Source organism: Anolis sagrei, chromosome Y (assembly GCF_037176765.1).
Source record: "Anolis sagrei isolate rAnoSag1 chromosome Y, rAnoSag1.mat, whole genome shotgun sequence".
Taxonomy (NCBI): domain Eukaryota; kingdom Metazoa; phylum Chordata; class Lepidosauria; order Squamata; family Dactyloidae; genus Anolis; species Anolis sagrei.
The window spans coordinates 36,452,409-36,470,136 of NC_090035.1; the positions used below are offsets into that span (position 1 = coordinate 36,452,409).

The following is a 17,728-nucleotide window of genomic DNA, read 5'->3' on the forward strand; positions in this document are numbered from 1 at the left end:
ATAGACCTCTCATGACCCACCTTATGTCCTGGTGTGATTTGGCCAGGGATGGGCCATGGATTATGGGACTTGCAGTACCTTTGCTCAATTCTTGAGACCACTGCAACCCTCATCCAATTACAGATAAAGACCAAACTTGGCACACTGAGTCTCCATGACCCACTCTACATCCTGGTGCAGTTTGGAGGAGGATGCACCATGGACGATGGGACTTGCAATACCTGCACTCCCTTCCTAAGACCATTACAACTGCTAACAATTATGGATTAGGACCACAATTTACACAGAGAGCTGGCATGACCCGCTCTACATCCTGGTGCGGTTTGGAAGAATTTGACAATGGATGATGGGACTTGCAGTCACTTCACTCACTTCCTGAGACCATTGAGACCCTCGCCAATGACTGATCAAGACCAAACTTGGCACACAGAGTCCCCATGACCCACTCTACATCCTGGGGCACTTTTGAGGAGGACAGACCATGGGTGATGGGACTTCAAGTACTTCCACTCCCTTCCCAAGACTGCTGCAACCCTTACTAATGTCCAATCAAGACCAAACTTGGCACACAGAGCCACCTTGACCCACTCTACATCCTGGTGCACTTTCGAGGAGGACAGACCATGGATGATGGGACTTCAAGTACCTCCACTCCCTTCCCAAGACTGCTGCAACCCTCATCTAATGTCCGATCAAGAACTTGGCACACAGAGCCCCCTTGACCCACTCTACATCCCGATGCTGTTTGGAGAAGGAGGGGCGATGGATGATGGGACTTCCAGTGCGGTTCAGGGCAGGATGGGGCACTAATGATGGGATTTGCAGTACCTTCACCCGATTCACTTCCCACAGAACATTGTAGCCCCTACAAATCACAGACCAGCCCCAAACTTGGCACACAGAGTACTCATGGCCCACTCTACATCCTGACGCAGTTCTAAGGGGGATGGACCATGGATGATGGGACTTGCAGTATCTTTACTCACTTACTGAAACTACTGCGACCCTCATCCAATGACCAATCAAGGCCAAATTGGCACAGAGCCCCCATAACTCATTCTACATCCTGGTGCACTTTCGAGAAGGACAGACCATGGATGATGGGACTTCAAGTACCTCCACTCCCCAAGACTGCTGCAATCCACATCTAATGACCAATCAAGACCAAACTTGGCACACAGAGCCCCCATGAACAACTCTACATATTGCTGTAGATTTGGAGGAGGGTTGATCATGTATGATGGGACTTTCAGTACCTTCACCCACATTCTGAGACCTCTGCGAACCCCATCCAATGACTGATCAAGACCAAACTTGGCACACAGAGCCCCCATGACCCTATCTACATCCTGTTTCAGTTTGGAGGAGGGTGGATTTTGGATGATGGGACTTGAAGTACCTTCACTAACTTACTGAAACCACTGCCACCCTCATCTAATGACAGATAAAGACCAAATTTGGCACACAGAGCCCCCATGACCCACTCTATTTCCTGCTGCTGTTTGGAGGAGGGTGGACCATGGATCATGGACTGCAAGTTCCTTCACTCACTTCCTGAAAACAGTGCAGCCATTATCCAATGAGCAATAAAGATCAAACTTGGCATAAAGAACCACCATTACCCACTTTCTCTAATAACCCGGGTAGCGCTGGGTCCCCAAGCTAGTATATAATAAAAGTCAAAGTTTGTATGTGATATAGGACAGAGGTAGGACGTAGGACGTAGGATGTAGGGCGGAAGATTTCATGGCAGCTTTCTGATTGGCTTCCACTGTACTGCTATTTGCATGTGGTCTCTGATTGGCCAGCTTCAACAGGAGCCCCTGATGGTGAAGACGGTTAATGATAGAAGCGGGGAGATGAGAAGGACATGTGCGTATGGTTTCTGATTGGCCAGCTTCAACAGCAGCCTCTGGTGGGACATGAGAGAAGTCTCCCACAAGGATGGTAAAACATCAAAACATTCTGACGTTCCCTGGGAAACGTCCTTGCAGAAGGCCAATTCTCTCACACCAGAAACAACTTTCAGTTTCTCAAGTTGCTCATGACATAACAATAAAACCAAAAAAACACCAATTTTTTTAACATTTTCAAATGGATGAGAAGAGAAAGGAAAAGGCCTGAGGGATTTGCAGTACCTTCACTCACTTGACATCCTACTGCAGTTTGGAGGACGATGGACCATGGATGATGGGACTTGCAGTACCATCACTCACTTTCTGAGACTGCTGTGATTTCATCCAATGCCTGATCTACACCAAACTTGGCACATAGACCTCACATGACCCACTTTACACCCTCTTGTGGTTTGAACCATGGATTATGGGACTTGCAGTACCTTCTCTCAATTTTTGTGACCACTGCAATCATCATCCAATTACCGACAAAGACCAAACTTGGCACACTAAGTCTCCATGATGCACTCTACATCCTGCTGTGGTTTGAAGGAAGATGCACCATGGATGATGGGACTTGCAATACATGCACTCCCTTCCTGAGACCATTACAACTGCCAACAATGATGGATCAGGATCACAATTCACACAGAGAGCCCGCATGACCCACTCTACATCCTGGTGCCATTGGGAAAAATTTGAAGATGGATGATGGGACTTGCAGTAACTTCACTCACTTCCTGAGACCACTGAGACCCCCGCCAATGACTGATCAAGACCAAACTTGGCACACAGAGTCCCCATGACCCACTCTACATCCTGGTGCACTTTCAAGGAGGACAGACCATTGATGATGGGACTTCAAGTACCTCCACTCACTGAGCAGTCAGGCAGTATTTTCCGAGGTATGGACTTCTCGCAGTCCAAGGCATTCTCAGAATTTTCCTCCAACACCACAGTTCAAAAGCATCTATTTTCCTTTGCTCAGCTTTCTCTGTGGTCCAGCTCTCACATCCATAGGTGACTATGGGGAATAACATTGCTTTGACTATGCGGATCTTTGTTGCCAGTGTGATGACTCTACACTTCACTATTTTATCAAGATTGGACATTGCTCTCCTCCCAAGAAGTAAGCTTCTTCTGATTTCCTGGCTGCAGTCTGCATCTGAAGTTATCTCTGCACCTAAAAATACAAAGTCTGTCACAGCCTCCATGTTTTCTCTCTCTATTTGCCAGTTATCAATCAATCCTGTTGTCATAATCTTGGTTTTTTTATGTTTAACTGCAACCCAGCTTTTGCACTTTCTTCTTTCACCTTGATTAGAAGGCTTCTCAGCTCCTGCTCACTTTTGGCCATACCAGCAGCAGTAGATCACACCAATCAAAGGTTGGCAGTTCGAAGCCCAGGTCGGTGTGAGCACCCAACCTTCAGTCCAGCTCACTGTCCACCTAAGCAGTTCAAAAACAGGGAGGTATTTTACGGCACCATAAAAGAAATAGCAGAAAATGCCAGTGATCAAAGAAAGGAGGAAGTCTGTGATCAAGGGCTCTTTGTCATAGAAGATGGAGTAACAGCACCCCATTGTGACTGGAATTGAGCACAACCTCCAGGACACAGAAGTTGGGAAAAATGCTGGCATATGTCTCTATCTGTTGTCTGGTCGGTCTGTTTAATGGCATTGAATGTTTGCAGTGTATGTGAGTCCCCTTCAGGGTGAGAAAGGCAGAATATAAATGCTGCAAATAAATTAATAACTCAAAGCAAAACTTGGCCTAATGGGGTTCTTCTCTCTGTGTGGTTTTCTCCTTAGCTACTGTGGCATCCATGATCCAGCCTGTGTGGTCTACTGTAACACCAGCAAAAAGTGGTTCTGCAATGGACGTGGGAATACTTCTGGCAGGTAAGCCTTTGGCAAACGTCATTTTTGTCGGCCTTCCCTAACCCGATGTCCTGGGCTGGGAGTTATAGTGCAGCCTAGCAGGGAAATACCTCGCTTGTTCTCCAAATAAAACTTCATTTCAAAGAAAAAATCCTTTTCCGAGGAAAATAGTCGAGCTACAGAGACTTGTTAAATGTGGCAAAAGCATCTATGTAGATTAAAGACAAGCAAGGGGTTATCCATGGAGGGTTTCAATGTGCAGTCATTTTCTCAGAGGCAAATGGCAGAATGATATCAGGTGGCTAAAAATGTTTTTAGATTTGCAACACCTAAAGCAGACATTGAAAGGGAGAATGACTTACTTAATTACCACAATCTCTAAAATATGAAGTAGAGGAAGAAGAGGTGAAGGATTGGTCCCTAGGCATGAAAAAGTTGGTTTTACTCAACTTTCTTCCCTCCTTTTCGTCAGCCACATCATGAACCACCTGGTGCGAGCCAAGTGCAAAGAAGTGACTCTCCACAAGGACGGCCCTCTGGGCGAGACGGTCCTGGAGTGTTACAACTGCGGCTGCCGCAATGTCTTCCTGCTGGGCTTCATCCCGGCCAAAGCTGACTCTGTGGTCGTCTTGCTATGCAGGTAAGAGGGGCCTCCTTCCCTCACTAGAGGTGAAAACAAATCTCCAGGCAACGTTCTTGCACCTGCAATGGTCTGAAGTGCTTCTTTTCTGACTCCTTTGGCTGTGCAGGCAGCCTTGTGCCAGTCAGAGCAGCCTGAAGGACATCAACTGGGACAGTTCTCAGTGGCAGCCTCTGATCCAAGACCGCTGCTTCCTTTCCTGGCTGGTTAAGATCCCTTCGGAGCAAGAGCAGCTCAGGGCCCGGCAGATCACCGCCCAGCAAATCAACAAGCTGGAAGAGCTCTGGAAGGTGAGTGGGGGAGAGAGTCATGAAGCGTTGAGGAGGAGGCAGCAAGTACTAAAGCAGAACTGTATGCCTGGGGTAGTATTGTGTTTAGGTCTTGGATTCCTGATGGGTTTCTTGGCCCTGAGGCTTTGGGCAAGGGAGGTGGCCTCCCTGGAGGGGAAGAAGTGGTTGCAAAAGAGTTCCAGTTAGAAAGCTCCTTGCCCTTGGGGTTTTGTGTAATTTCTCGGTTGCGTGGCCATGTTCTAGCAGCATTTTCTTCTAATGTTTTGCCTGCATCTGTGGCTGGATCTTCTTATTTTGGTAAATATTTTTTTTCTTTGTGGACTCTGAATGCACACATGTGGAGTATCTGCATCTGCGCAGGCTCCAACCGAGAATTTCCCAAGTTTAAATCCAAACTTTTGGCAATAACCTCGCCCAGTCCCCTTTGTAGGGCATAAAAGGTGCCCTGCGCTCAAACTCAGCAGTTCCTGTTGGGCCCACTCAAAGTTCGCTTCAGAAACTTTCTTCGCAATGTGTATGACGAGCTTCAAGTGTTGTTCTCAGTGTTCAGGAAAACGCTCAAAGATATGGTGGGATTTTCTGCCTTGATATTCTGGGATATAGAAATGTGTGGAGGGGACCTGAGTGCCCTTCCACACAGCTGTTTAACCCAGAATATCAAGGTAGAAAATCCCGCCGTATCTGCTTTGAACGGGAATATATATGGCAGTGTGGACTCAGATAACCCAGTTCAAAGCAGATATTGTGGGGTTTTCTGCCTTGATTTTCTGGGATATAGAGATGTGTGGAGGGGACCTGGGTGCCCTTCCACACAGCTGTATAACCCAGAATATCAAGTCAGAAAACCCCACAATATATGCTTTGAACTGGAATATATGGCAGTGCGGACTCAGATAACCCAGCTCAAAGCAGATATGGTGGGATTTTCTGCCTTGATATTTTGGGATATAGAGATGTGTGCAAGGGACCTGGGTGCCCTTACACACAGCTGTATAACCCAGAATATCAAGGCAGAAAACCCCACCATATCGGCTTTGAACTGGTTGTTTGGAAAGGCTCTTCTCTCAGAGCCCTTCCATACAGCCCTCGCGCTGGCCTGTTCTCGCACAAAGCCCCTCCCTTGCCTGGCTCACACGAGGGGCAGCGTGAGGCAGGTAAATTGCATCGCGAGCGAAGCACCTCGATACTTCCATTGCTTGCCAGGCCTGATGGGCGGTGCGAGGCAGGCGAAGGAATTGGGCATGGCAAGCAGCGAGGGGCTTTGCGGACAGGACAGGCCGTGCGGGCCGGATAAATGCCCTTGGTGGGCTGTATGTGGCCCGCGGGCCTTGGTTTGAGGACCCCTGACTAGACCAATGCAAGCCTCTCCTGTCCAGAATCCTTCTGATAGTGTTCTTCAGGAGCTCCTGGAATCACTGATCCGGTAGGTTAAGCCCATCGTGCAGGTTGTTCAGCAAACTCCTCCCACCCATCGAAACAGCCTTCGCCGCCTCCTCCACATCCTATTCCTTCCTCCTCCTCTCCAACCTGATATGAAGACCAGGACAAGGACATTCCAGAATCCGTTCACTCTGGTTTGGTCCTTTCCCTCAGGCTCGACAGGTCACCGACCCATGATGCCTATGAGGTTGATCCTCCTTCACCAACAGACAATGTTAGAGCTTTTGCAGACTAAATGTTTCAAATGGCTGAAGCCATGGGACTCAAGATCAAGCAGACTTCCAAGTTTCCGTTCACTGATCCCGTTTTAAGAGGGTCCAGTCGGAAGCTCTACCTGCTCCCTTTCTGCCATTCCTGTCTTATCTCCTCAATGTAATTCAGGCATCATGGAAGACGCTGTCCTCGATACTGCCAATCTCTAAACAAATTGACCCCTGGTATCAAACAGATGACAAGGGCCTTGAATGGTTGAAGCACCATCCTGACCCGAACTCTGTCTTTGTCAAGGTGACTCAAATTTCTGGCAGACAGTCCTCCACCCTGTAGGATCAAGGAGGAAAGAGGTTTGACACTGTTGGCAGGAAACTTTATTCTGGTGCCCTTCTGCTGGCTCGGATTGTAAACTACGATGCCTCTATGGGAGCCTGCTAGTGGATCCTGTGGGAGAAGGCCTAACTGTTCTTCGCGAAGTTGTTGGAGGAAGACCGGACTCTTCTTACCATCCTCTCTCAAAAGGCGACCTCTTTCGTGCACCATCAGATCCAGATGGCCAAATATACGGGGAAAATGATAGTTCATGCTATTGCCATTCATTGCTATGCATGGTTGCGGTGTTCAGGCCTTTTGACATGCTTGAAACAAGTGATCGAGGACCTGCCTTTTGATGCCCTGGGTCTCTTCAGCGCAGGTACCAATGATAAGTTAATCAGGACTTTAAGCTCTTAACCGCCAAGTGTGGGATCGAGAACCAGACTCAGGCCCAGAGGACCCACTCGGTATGGTAACTAGTCCTATTGTTACCAGCCTTACCAACAAATCCTTCGGCCTCTCCCAAATCCACAACTTCAGCAACAGCAGCAGTGATTCTCCCAGCAGTCATAACTGTCTCACTCCTGGCACACTTTGTCAAGTTTGACATTTTCTTCGATAATACCGTCTCCTCCTTCATTACAGATGTCGTCTACACAATGGCGCCTCTTCCAAAGCCCCTCCAGTCTTCCCACCGTCCCTCCATTCGAAGGTCGCCTGGCACACTTCATAGACGCATGGTGGTACATCACCTCAGATGCATGGGTGCTCAAGATTGTCAAAGACGGCTATGCGTTAAGAGTTCGAAGAACTCCCGTTGACCAATTTCATCGTCGACACTGAGCCTATCCCTCCGATTTTGCATGAGGTTGACACCTTGCTATCAAAACGGCTGATTCATCCTTCCCTGTTGTACATGGATGGACAGGCCTATCCTGGACCACTGAGTCTTAAATTCCTACATCAAATCATGAAAGTTCAGAATAGTGATGCTATCATCTATACTTCCTCTTCTTCACACCAGAGATTACTTCACGTCTGTCGATCTTCGAGACACATACTTCCATTTGTCCATTCGCCCGAGTCACAGGTATTCCTGTCGTTTTGGGTCGATCATCAGACTTACCAGTTTAATGTTCTTCCTTTAGTCTGGTGACTGCAGCAAGGACTTTCACAAAATGCATGTTGGTGGTTGTTGCGTACCTCTGGAAGCAGGATATCTGTGTCTTTCTGTACCTGGATGACTGGTTTCTTGTTTCCCAGTCACCTACTCTTCTTCGGTCGAACATTGATATGACACTCGCCTTGATCGACAGCCTCGGCCTTCAACTCAATGTCAAGAAGTCATACTTGATACTGATGACTTCCATAAAGTTAATTGGTGCCATATTCGATTCCATGACCCAGAAGTCTCCCTTTGCGAGGCCAGATTCCTTGCTCTTTGTCGCAAGGTTCAACGCTGCTGGTCTGCTCCGACGTCCAGGGTCAGGTGCCTTCAGGTCTTCTTGGTCACATGGCGTCAACAGTAATAGTGACCCTGTTCAACAGTCTACATTTTCAACTCCTTCAAAAGTGGTTTCTTGACCACTTCAATCTGTCCTGAGATCCTTGAATATCTCAAAACAACATTTCCATCGGGATGCCTTTCCATCCCCAATAGCCCTCGGTCACCCTAACGACCGATGCCTCGATGTTTGCCTGGGGATTCCACACAGGAGAACTCTAGATTTCTGGTCACCACAGGTGCCATCACATAAACTATCTAGAGCTGTTGTCCATATTTAAGGCCTTCAAGGTGTTTGCTTCCCTGGTCACAAACAAGACTGTTCGAATCCTCACAGACAATGCTGTTGGCATGTATTATATCAGCAAGCAGGGCGCCATGGGCTCCAGAAAGCTTCTCAAACTTTCTTTGACTCTCTGGCGTTGGTGTCTCAACCACTCCGTGTCGATCTGTGCCCTACACCTTCCCGACTCTCTCAACATCAAACTGATCTCCTCAGCCAAACCTGCTCCTCCTCTCACTAGTGGATGCTCCACCCAGCAGAAGTCTTGATTGCTGGGATTGCCTGGATGTTGACCTCTCTGCGTCTCTACTGAATGCTCAGCTTCTTTAGAAAGGATCCTGCCTTCCCCCAGACCCGACATTGGGCTGCTCGGGAGATGCCCTGTTGCTCAACTGGTCGGAGGGTTTCCTCTACACATGTTTCCGCCCTTCTTCGTTGAGAGGATCCAGTTTTCTCAGGCCAGTTGCGTTCTGGTGGCCCCTGCATGGCCCAGATAGACTTGGTATCCAGTTCTCCTCCACCTGTCTGGGGCCAACACTGCATGCTACCCCCTCGACCAGACCTGTTCACGAGGGAGAATGGCCTTTTCCATTCAGACATTATCTCACTTCACCTGACAGTGAAGAGTATCACCTCTTAACATCCCTTTAGTTGGCCATTCAGTCCATCCTGTCGGCTGCTCACAAGCTGGCCACCACCAGGGCTTATTCTTATCACCTTGCTTGCCTCCATGACTTTCTTCGGGCTTGTGGAGAACAGGCTCTCCCACCGTCGGTACCAACGATCTTGGACTTCCTCCTTTCTTTGGCCAATAAGAACCTCACACTGTCGTCCTTGAAGTCCTACCTCACAGCAATCTCCTGGCATGTCCAGCAGCTTGGTGGCGAGTCCCTGTTTCACAACCATCTGGTGAAAAACTTCCTGAAAGGCTACATCCTCCAGTCCACCCACCCACCCTGGAATGGAGGATGGAGCCTTGACCTCATCCTGTCTCAGTTGGCTGCCCCACCCTTCGAACCACTGGCAACTATCAACCTCTGCCTTCTTTCCTGGAAAGTCACGTTTCTTGTCATTATTACCTTGGCCTGTAGGCCATCGGAGCTCACCACTCTGTGGGTCAATGAACCTTATTTGCTTTTCTTTCTTTTTTTTTTTAAAAAAAAATCTTTATTTGGAATTTATAGTTTAAAAACAGGACAAACAACAAAAGGGAAGAAGGGACAAAAAGTAAACAAGACTCAAACCAATACCAACCCCCCCCCCCCCCCCAAAAAAAACCCCAAAACAAAACAAAACAAAACCCAAATACCCTGCATATAGACATAGACAATTTTATCTTTTGACTTCCTGGTATCTTCCTGAGGTCTTTTTCTTTCCTTTACTTCTTCCCTTCCCTCCCCCCCCTTCTACTTCTCGTTCTTATTTGTTTCTTTCCCTTGCATTTTTATCCTCTTTTTTTCTATATTGTCCAATTCATTTTTACTTAATCAAAATCGTATTTCTTTGTTTTAGGTATTCAGTAACTTCTTTTCCAATCTGTTTCTTTCATGTTTATTGCTTTATTTTTTGAAGAAGGAAAGTGAGTGTAACGAGGTGCATATGATCAAGGAGGGAATTAAACTCAGGCCTCACTTATTGGAAAGAATATATTGTAAACTAGGGTAGCTGCCACCAATCGTGAGGTAAGTTATAATATTGTGAGAAATGGCCCACTGGACGCAGAATTGATGGAGAAGAGGCAGTCTTCAAACAAAAGAGAACAAGTTTATTTTGTACAAAGCGTGTGGTTACAAGTTGTTGAATGACTTCTGGAACTTTAAGTAACACTCTTTCAAATGATACAGCTTATAGCAACTGTTAGTGAAATGTAGCACTTTGCTGAGCAATGTTTCCTGAGGTGAATAGCTTTCTAATTTGATCTGTCCTTGATCAAACTACTGATCTCTAGTCTTCTCCCGACTAGCGATCTTAACTAGCTTTCTTTAGCCTTCCCTGACTAAAGAAACTATCTAGGTTTCTCCCTCCCGCCTTCCTAGGCTGGAAAACCTACTGCTATTCCCTCTCACTGCTCTTCTACTAAACAACTATCTCCGACGGCTGACTGAATCGACCTCCTAACTGGAACTGCTCACTCCGAGCTCCAAACCCTAACTCCTCGCTCTTCGGAACCTAAAACCTAACTGAACATAAACTGTCGTTTTTCAAACTCTCCCCTCTAAGCTCCTCCCACTTCTCTCTCTACTGCATCGTCTCCATGGCAACGCACTCCTCTGACTTAGGCCGCTCCAGCATTACTGCAGCCAATCTAAACACCAATACAGTTAAAGTCCTACAATTTATAATCAACTTCTGTACACCTTCCCCCCCAGAAAAAATTATTTTTGGACCATTCTCAATCCCGGAATGGGCAAAAATAATTCCACAAATTATCCAACAATATCTAAATACACAATATTTCTGAAAGGCAATCACAATATGGTTAAATACATTATAATTCATACATAAAAACCTTTACCCTTACAAAATTCTAGATCATCTATGGATGTGGTATCAAAGTCTCACATTTTTAACGTTTTTCATATAAACAATCTATCTAAACATTTCTATATTTATATATATATTTGTAAATATTTATTGCCTATTGCAAAACGTATGTACCTACCACACTTTAATATAATGGGATTATATCTTATACCTATGGTATGAAACATATACAGTTCACCACTGTAATAACATCATACATTTTACAAATCTATAATAAAACAGGATACCATTTTTTAAAAATATTACACTATACTATATTATACTATATTATATATATTACCTTTATATAATTTAGATCTATCTGTGATCATCTTCTATTTATTCAATTCTCCATATCAACATCAAATATCCTTGTCCAAATGTGTTTCTATCCCATTAACATATATAATTGACCTTCTACCTAGTTTGGTTAATTTATAAGACATTTATCTATATACCATATCACAACGTTTCTCCATATATATGGTCCCAATTTGTTAATAGCCCACACAATAGTTAAAGTCCCACATTTGATCATTGACATAGATGTCTTAGTGTCCAATGTCCCATGGTTCAAGCACAACCTCGGTTGTATTGGACCAACTGTCCACAGCAATGTCTCTTTATGATGATCTTTTAGCTTCTTTCTTCCACTTCTTCGTTTCTTCTTTTTAGGTTTCTTCTTTTGTCTTCTTTGGATGTCTTTTCGATGACCTGGAGATACGGTTTTCTTTCTCACATGACGTCTGCAAGTCTTTTCTGCTCTCTTTTTTGCTGCTGGGGTTTCTTCTTTTAATCTGACCTTCCAATTATCAGGAACAGTTCTGTTTCCATCGAGTTTCAGGGCTTGAACAACAGCTTGCTTTAATGTAGCATCAGATTTTAGTGAATAATCTGGAATTCCTCGAACATCTTTTCTTGGCACTGAAGAGAATTCACTGTCCTTGGAAGAACGAACACAAATACTGTCCTTCTTCATGGCAAGCTCATCACTGCTATCTGGACAAACTTCTAAATCTAGAAATTGCAGCTTTTTCTTTTTATCACCACCAATACAGTCTGCGTACATCAGCTCTCCTGTCAGTCCATCAGCCCGGCCTCCACTCTCTCCTTCCTCTCCGTTCAAGGATAAAGGAGATCTCTCTTCCGACACATGGCCAAATCTTCTTTTTCTGCTCACCCTCTCCTCAGATGTAGGCATATCGACATGTTCAGAGTTAGTAAGGAAGAGTTGATCTAATGTTTTACTCTCAGCAAAATGTCTCTCTTTTTCACCATCATCTGTCATAGGGTACAATCTTGTATTTATCATTTTGTTGATGCCAGCTCTTTGATAAGTTTCACTTAAACTCTTATCTTCAGCTATAGTTCCATTCTTTAGAACTTCTTTTGTATGATCATCTGGAACTTTTATAGTGGATGAATCATGTCTAGAAGTCATCTTAACTTCAATTAGCCCTTCAGGTGTATGGATCTTTGTTTCACATAAGGTCCTTGGATATTTTGAACTCTCATCAGTTTCTACTGTCAAATCAAGAGTCTGTTTTTCTTCAGCTTTCTCTTTTAATTTTATTTTATTGTCTTTTTCAAAAAGTTCGGCTGAGGTAATTTCTTTACGTGGAGCTGAAGGAAATACATCTTTTAAGGTCAAGGATTCCTCTTTCTCCTCAGAGTTTATTACTTGTCTTTCCAGACCTATTGCTTCTATATTCCCTTCACTGGCTCTCAAATTATCAGCCACTGGAATCGGCTCTGCTGCGGGGCTTGTTCCTCGTGTGCATGGTCTCTTCTGGCTGTACACTTCTGACTTTATATTTGGAACACCATCTTCAGCAATAAATCTATAGGGTTGTTCTTTTGCTGATACTGTGGGGTTTTGAGCCAAATCGAACAAAGGTTTTAGAAATTCATCTGCTCTTTGTTCCTGTTGAATTTCTCTGACTCCTCCTGTCTTCTTAATAAGCTCAGCAACCGTAGTGCTAGATTCTGGATTCTCATCCCCATCCTGTTGTATGGCGAAACACATGGCTTTTTGATCAGGGCTTTTGTTGTTATATTCTTCCTCCTCACACGTCATTCTCCAGTTTTCAATCTTTTTAGCTAGATCATTTCCAATTAAACATCTGTATGGTATGTCTGGACTGACTGCAAAATCCCACATACCCTTCCAACCTCCATATTCTATTGGCAAAGACACTACTGCTGTTGGTATTGCAGGTCCCAAGCCTTTTAATCTTATTTCAGAGGTAGGATGCTGAAATTTCTGAGGTATTATATCTGCATGTATAATACACACTTCGGACCCTGTGTCCCGTAATCCTCTCATGTCTTTGTTGTCAATGGAAATGGATTCTAAGTAATCCTCCGTTGGGGTGTTTGACAAAATGAACAAACACTGTTTCTCTTGAGGCTCTGTTTCTGAACTCTCCTTTGACACATTATTTGGTTCTGTCTTCTTTGTTTCTTTTACTTTATTAACAAAGAGGGTTGTTTTCTCTTTTCTTAAAAGGGGACATTGATACCTTATATGATCCCACTTTCCACACTGAAAACACCTCATTTTTCCCTCAGGAGCAGTTTGACTTGTTACACTCTGCCTCCTCCAGGAGGGGTTTTCTATTGCAGAACCTTTTTCTTGCTGTGGGCGCGTTTGATGTTGGTAAAATGGCTGCCTGTTTGTTCTTTTATCACTTGGCATATCTTCCCTTTTGAATCCTTCTTTTAGGGTAATTATTTGATCTACCATAACCGCTGCCTCTACTATAGTGGATGGTTTTCGGTCCTGTATCAGCCAGCGAAAATCGAAAGGTACCAATTGGAAGAATTGTTCCAATTTTAAAAGTTCTCTCAGCTGTTGGTAATTTTCCACCTCAGACGTCTTTAGCCAACTATCGAACAGTTGAGACAATCTAGAGGCCACTTGAGCGAAACTTTGGTTCTTATCTCTTTTTAGGGTCCTGAACTTGAATCTGTAAAATTCAGGAGTTAATTGAAATTCCTGTTGAACCTGTTTCTTAAATAAATCATAATCCCCATAGGACTCCTCAGGCATTTCTCCATAAATTTGTAAGAGCTTTCCACTTATCTGAGGCCTTAGGTATGTCATCCATTTTTCCTTAGCAACCCCAAAATCCCTACAACATCGTTCAAATGAGATTAAAAATTTCTCTATATCATCATCCTTAGTAAATTTAGGAAATCTCTTTATCATATCTGGGGTATCCACTCCAGAGCTCCCTTCTTGGATGTTACTGGATGTTTGAGACAAAGCTAATTTTTGCTTTTGCAGTTCAAATTCCATTCTCCTCAATTCTATCTCCTGTTCTCTCTCTTTTTGTCTTTCTTCAAACTCTCTTTCCCTTTGTTTTGCCTCTATTTCGAGTTCTCTCTCTCTCTGTCTTTCTTTTGCCTCTATTTCCAATCGTTTCATCTCTAGTTTGTACTTAAAAGCCATTTCTGACACAGGCACTGGCTCTGTTTCTGCTTCAGAGCTCGAACTTCCTTCTTGGTCTCCCTCTGTTTCCTCAACAAGCTTTTTCTGTCGTCTGGTAGCCATATTTCAATGACTTTTACCTCACAATTTATTCTCAAAGTAGTCTTAAGGCACTTGATCAGTTGTTAAACGGATCCCGTCGTCTGCCACCAATTTGTAACGAGGCGCATATATGATCAAGGAGGGAATTAAACTCAGGCCTCACTTATTGGAAAGAATATATTGTAAACTAGGGTAGCTGCCACCAATCGTGAGGTAAGTTATAATATTGTGAGAAATGGCCCACTGGATGCAGAATTGATGGAGAAGAGGCAGTCTTCAAACAAAAGAGAACAAGTTTATTTTGTACAAAGCGTGTGGTTACAAGTTGTTGAATGACTTCTGGAACTTTAAGTAACACTCTTTCAAATGATACAGCTTATAGCAACTGTTAGTGAAATGTAGCACTTTGCTGAGCAATGTTTCCTGAGGTGAATAGCTTTCTAATTTGATCTGTCCTTGATCAAACTACTGATCTCTAGTCTTCTCCCGACTAGCGATCTTAACTAGCTTTCTTTAGCCTTCCCTGACTAAAGAAACTATCTAGGTTTCTCCCTCCCGCCTTCCTAGGCTGGAAAACCTACTGCTATTCCCTCTCACTGCTCTTCTACTAAACAACTATCTCCGACGGCTGACTGAATCGACCTCCTAACTGGAACTGCTCACTCCGAGCTCCAAACCCTAACTCCTCACTCCTCGGAACCTAAAACCTAACTGAACATTGTCGTTTTTCAAACTCTCCCCTCTAAGCTCCTCCCACTTCTCTCTCTACTGCATCGTCTCCATGGCAACGCACTCCTCTGACTTAGGCCGCTCCAGCATTACTGCAGCCAATCTAAACACCAATACAGTTAAAGTCCTACAATTTATAATCAACTTCTGTACAGTGAGCCTATCCATATTTCAAATCTTTAGTATCTTTGTTAGCCGCTCGTCTTCTTCTGGTATTTCTTTTTGCTTCCATTTTTCCATGTGACAAATTCTCGCTGCTGTAATTATCAAGAATAGTAATTTGTCCGTATTTTTTTCTAATTCCATCTCATGCATTCCCAGCAGAAATAATTCTGGTTTTCTTGCAATATGTATCCCTATTTTTTTTGTACTTTCTTCTGAACTTCTTTCCAATATTTCTTCACTATATCACACGTCCACCACATGTGGAAATATTATCCTTCTTTTTCCTTACATTTCCAGCAGTTTGTGCTCTTGTCGTTATAGCTTTTTCCTAGCTTCTTCAGCGTCATGTACCATCAGTGTGGTGTCTTTACCCAATTCTCTTTCAAGTCGGTTGGGTACGTGTATTTTATCCCCCCCCCCTCCATATCTCTACCTACTCTTCTTGTTTAATGATTCTGCCAATATTTTCATTCCACCTTTTGATATAATTCTTTTCTTCCTCTGATTACAATTCCCATTCTAATCATTTTTATATATCTTTGTTATCAACTTTTTCCCAATTCCAATATTTTATCACAGATTTTTTTCTTGTGTAAATCCCATTTCTTTATCTTTTTTATAGTTTTCTTTAATTTACCAATATTGGAACCATGAATTGTTTTGATCTATTTTATTTAACGCTTGTTGTGATTTTATTATTAGTTCTCCTCCTTCCTTTTTTAGTATTTCTTTATATTTTGGCCATTTGTTCCATCCCATGCATTGTCTTTGACCTGCTTCTAATTAGAATGCCCACATTGGTTTTTTCTTATCTATTTTCTTTTTTTAATATCTCTCCCATATTTTCAGAATGGGTGATCTTATAAAATGATTTTCAATTTTTAAAGATATTTTATTATGTTATACACACAGATCAATAAGCCAAATTCCAAGTGTTACACATATAAATCCTGAGTAATTCAACAAATATTAAAGACATTATGCTAATTTACACTGGTGTATATTACATTATCTCCACCTTCCCTCCCCCTCCCTCCCTCCCTCTCCTTCCCTCTTCAACCACAGTATATTTCTACTAATCTTGCAGATCCAGCCACTGGTTGAGTCTTTGTATTTTTTATTTGATGTGATTGTTGGCTCCTCCATTTTTTACCCAGTTGAAGTAGACCTTCCATCTATTTGTAATGATCTTTTCTTTGTCCATTCTTGGTGTTTGCTTAGTCATAATTCCCGTAATATCTAACAGCACTTGGTCATACATATAATCATTCCAATTACTTAACGTCCATTTCGATTTGTCTTTCCATCCTCTAGCAATCACTGCATGGGCTGCTCTTATTGTTACCTTAAATAACTCCTGGCAATTAGTTATTATACTCGGATGATCCAACACTCCCCATACTAGCAAATCATTATTAATTTGAATTTTTATCTGGAATATCTCCTGAATTTTTCCTTGTATCATTTGCCAGAATTTTTTTTATTTCAGAACACTCCCACCACATGTGTGAATAAGTACCTTTTTCTTTTTCTTTTTTTTTGTAAATAATTTTTTATTGAGATTAAGATATTATAAGAATACAGCGAGTGAGAATAATTTGGAGAAGATAGAAAAGTAGGAAAATTTTTCACACATCACCCAAAAAAAAAGGAAGAGACAAAAGAGAAAAAAAATGTGAAATATTAAAAAAATTAAAATCGAAAAAAATGAAAAAAAAATGAAAAAAGAAAAATAATAATAAAAATAAAATGTGAACTTCCTCTGATTCTGTCCAAACCTTTTTTTATCTATTCCTTTTATATTCAACCTTGTGTATTTTCCATACCACTTCTGTATAATTAAAGATCCCTTAATCTATTTTCAATATAGTCTTCAATTATTGACCAGTTTGTCTGTTTTATTGGATTGCCTGTATTCTTTTTTAATAAAAAAGTTAGTCTATCCATGTCCTTAATCTCATTTATCTTCTTTATCCACTGGAATTTAGCCGGAATTTCTTTCTGCTTCCATAATTGCGCGAATAAGATCCTGGCAGTAGTGGTCAAAACCATAAACAAGATATCTTTATTTGTGTCTAAACTTATATCACCGTCAGTGATTCCCAGTAGATAATATTTAGCTTTTCTCGGAAATTTTTTCTTAAATATAGTTTGCATTTCTTCATGAATGCCTTTCCAATATTTCTGGGTTTTTTCACAGCTCCACCATAAGAGGAAAAAACTTCCGTCATGATCGTTGCATTTCCAGCAGGTTTTTGAAGCTTCTTTGTACATATGATTTAGTTTCACTGGTGTCATGTACCATCTATGGAACAT

General features: G+C 42.9%; 1 protein-coding gene across 9 annotated transcripts in view; it reads left to right on the plus strand.

Annotated features, from left to right (window-relative positions):
• The window catches only part of LOC137095328 (regulator of nonsense transcripts 1-like), a 479,058-nt gene that overhangs the window by 98,197 nt on the left and 363,133 nt on the right, over nucleotides 1-17,728 (plus strand). For all 9 annotated transcript variants that reach the window (XR_010908826.1, XM_067461836.1, XM_067461837.1 and 6 more), the window contains exons 3-5: nucleotides 3,707-3,796; nucleotides 4,248-4,415; nucleotides 4,525-4,705. Coding sequence is in view for 8 of the 9 variants with exons in the window: in XM_067461836.1 (XP_067317937.1) it covers nucleotides 3,707-3,796; nucleotides 4,248-4,415; nucleotides 4,525-4,705 (439 nt within the window). In the remaining variant the exon portion in view is untranslated. The remainder of the gene's footprint in view (nucleotides 1-3,706; nucleotides 3,797-4,247; nucleotides 4,416-4,524; nucleotides 4,706-17,728) is intronic.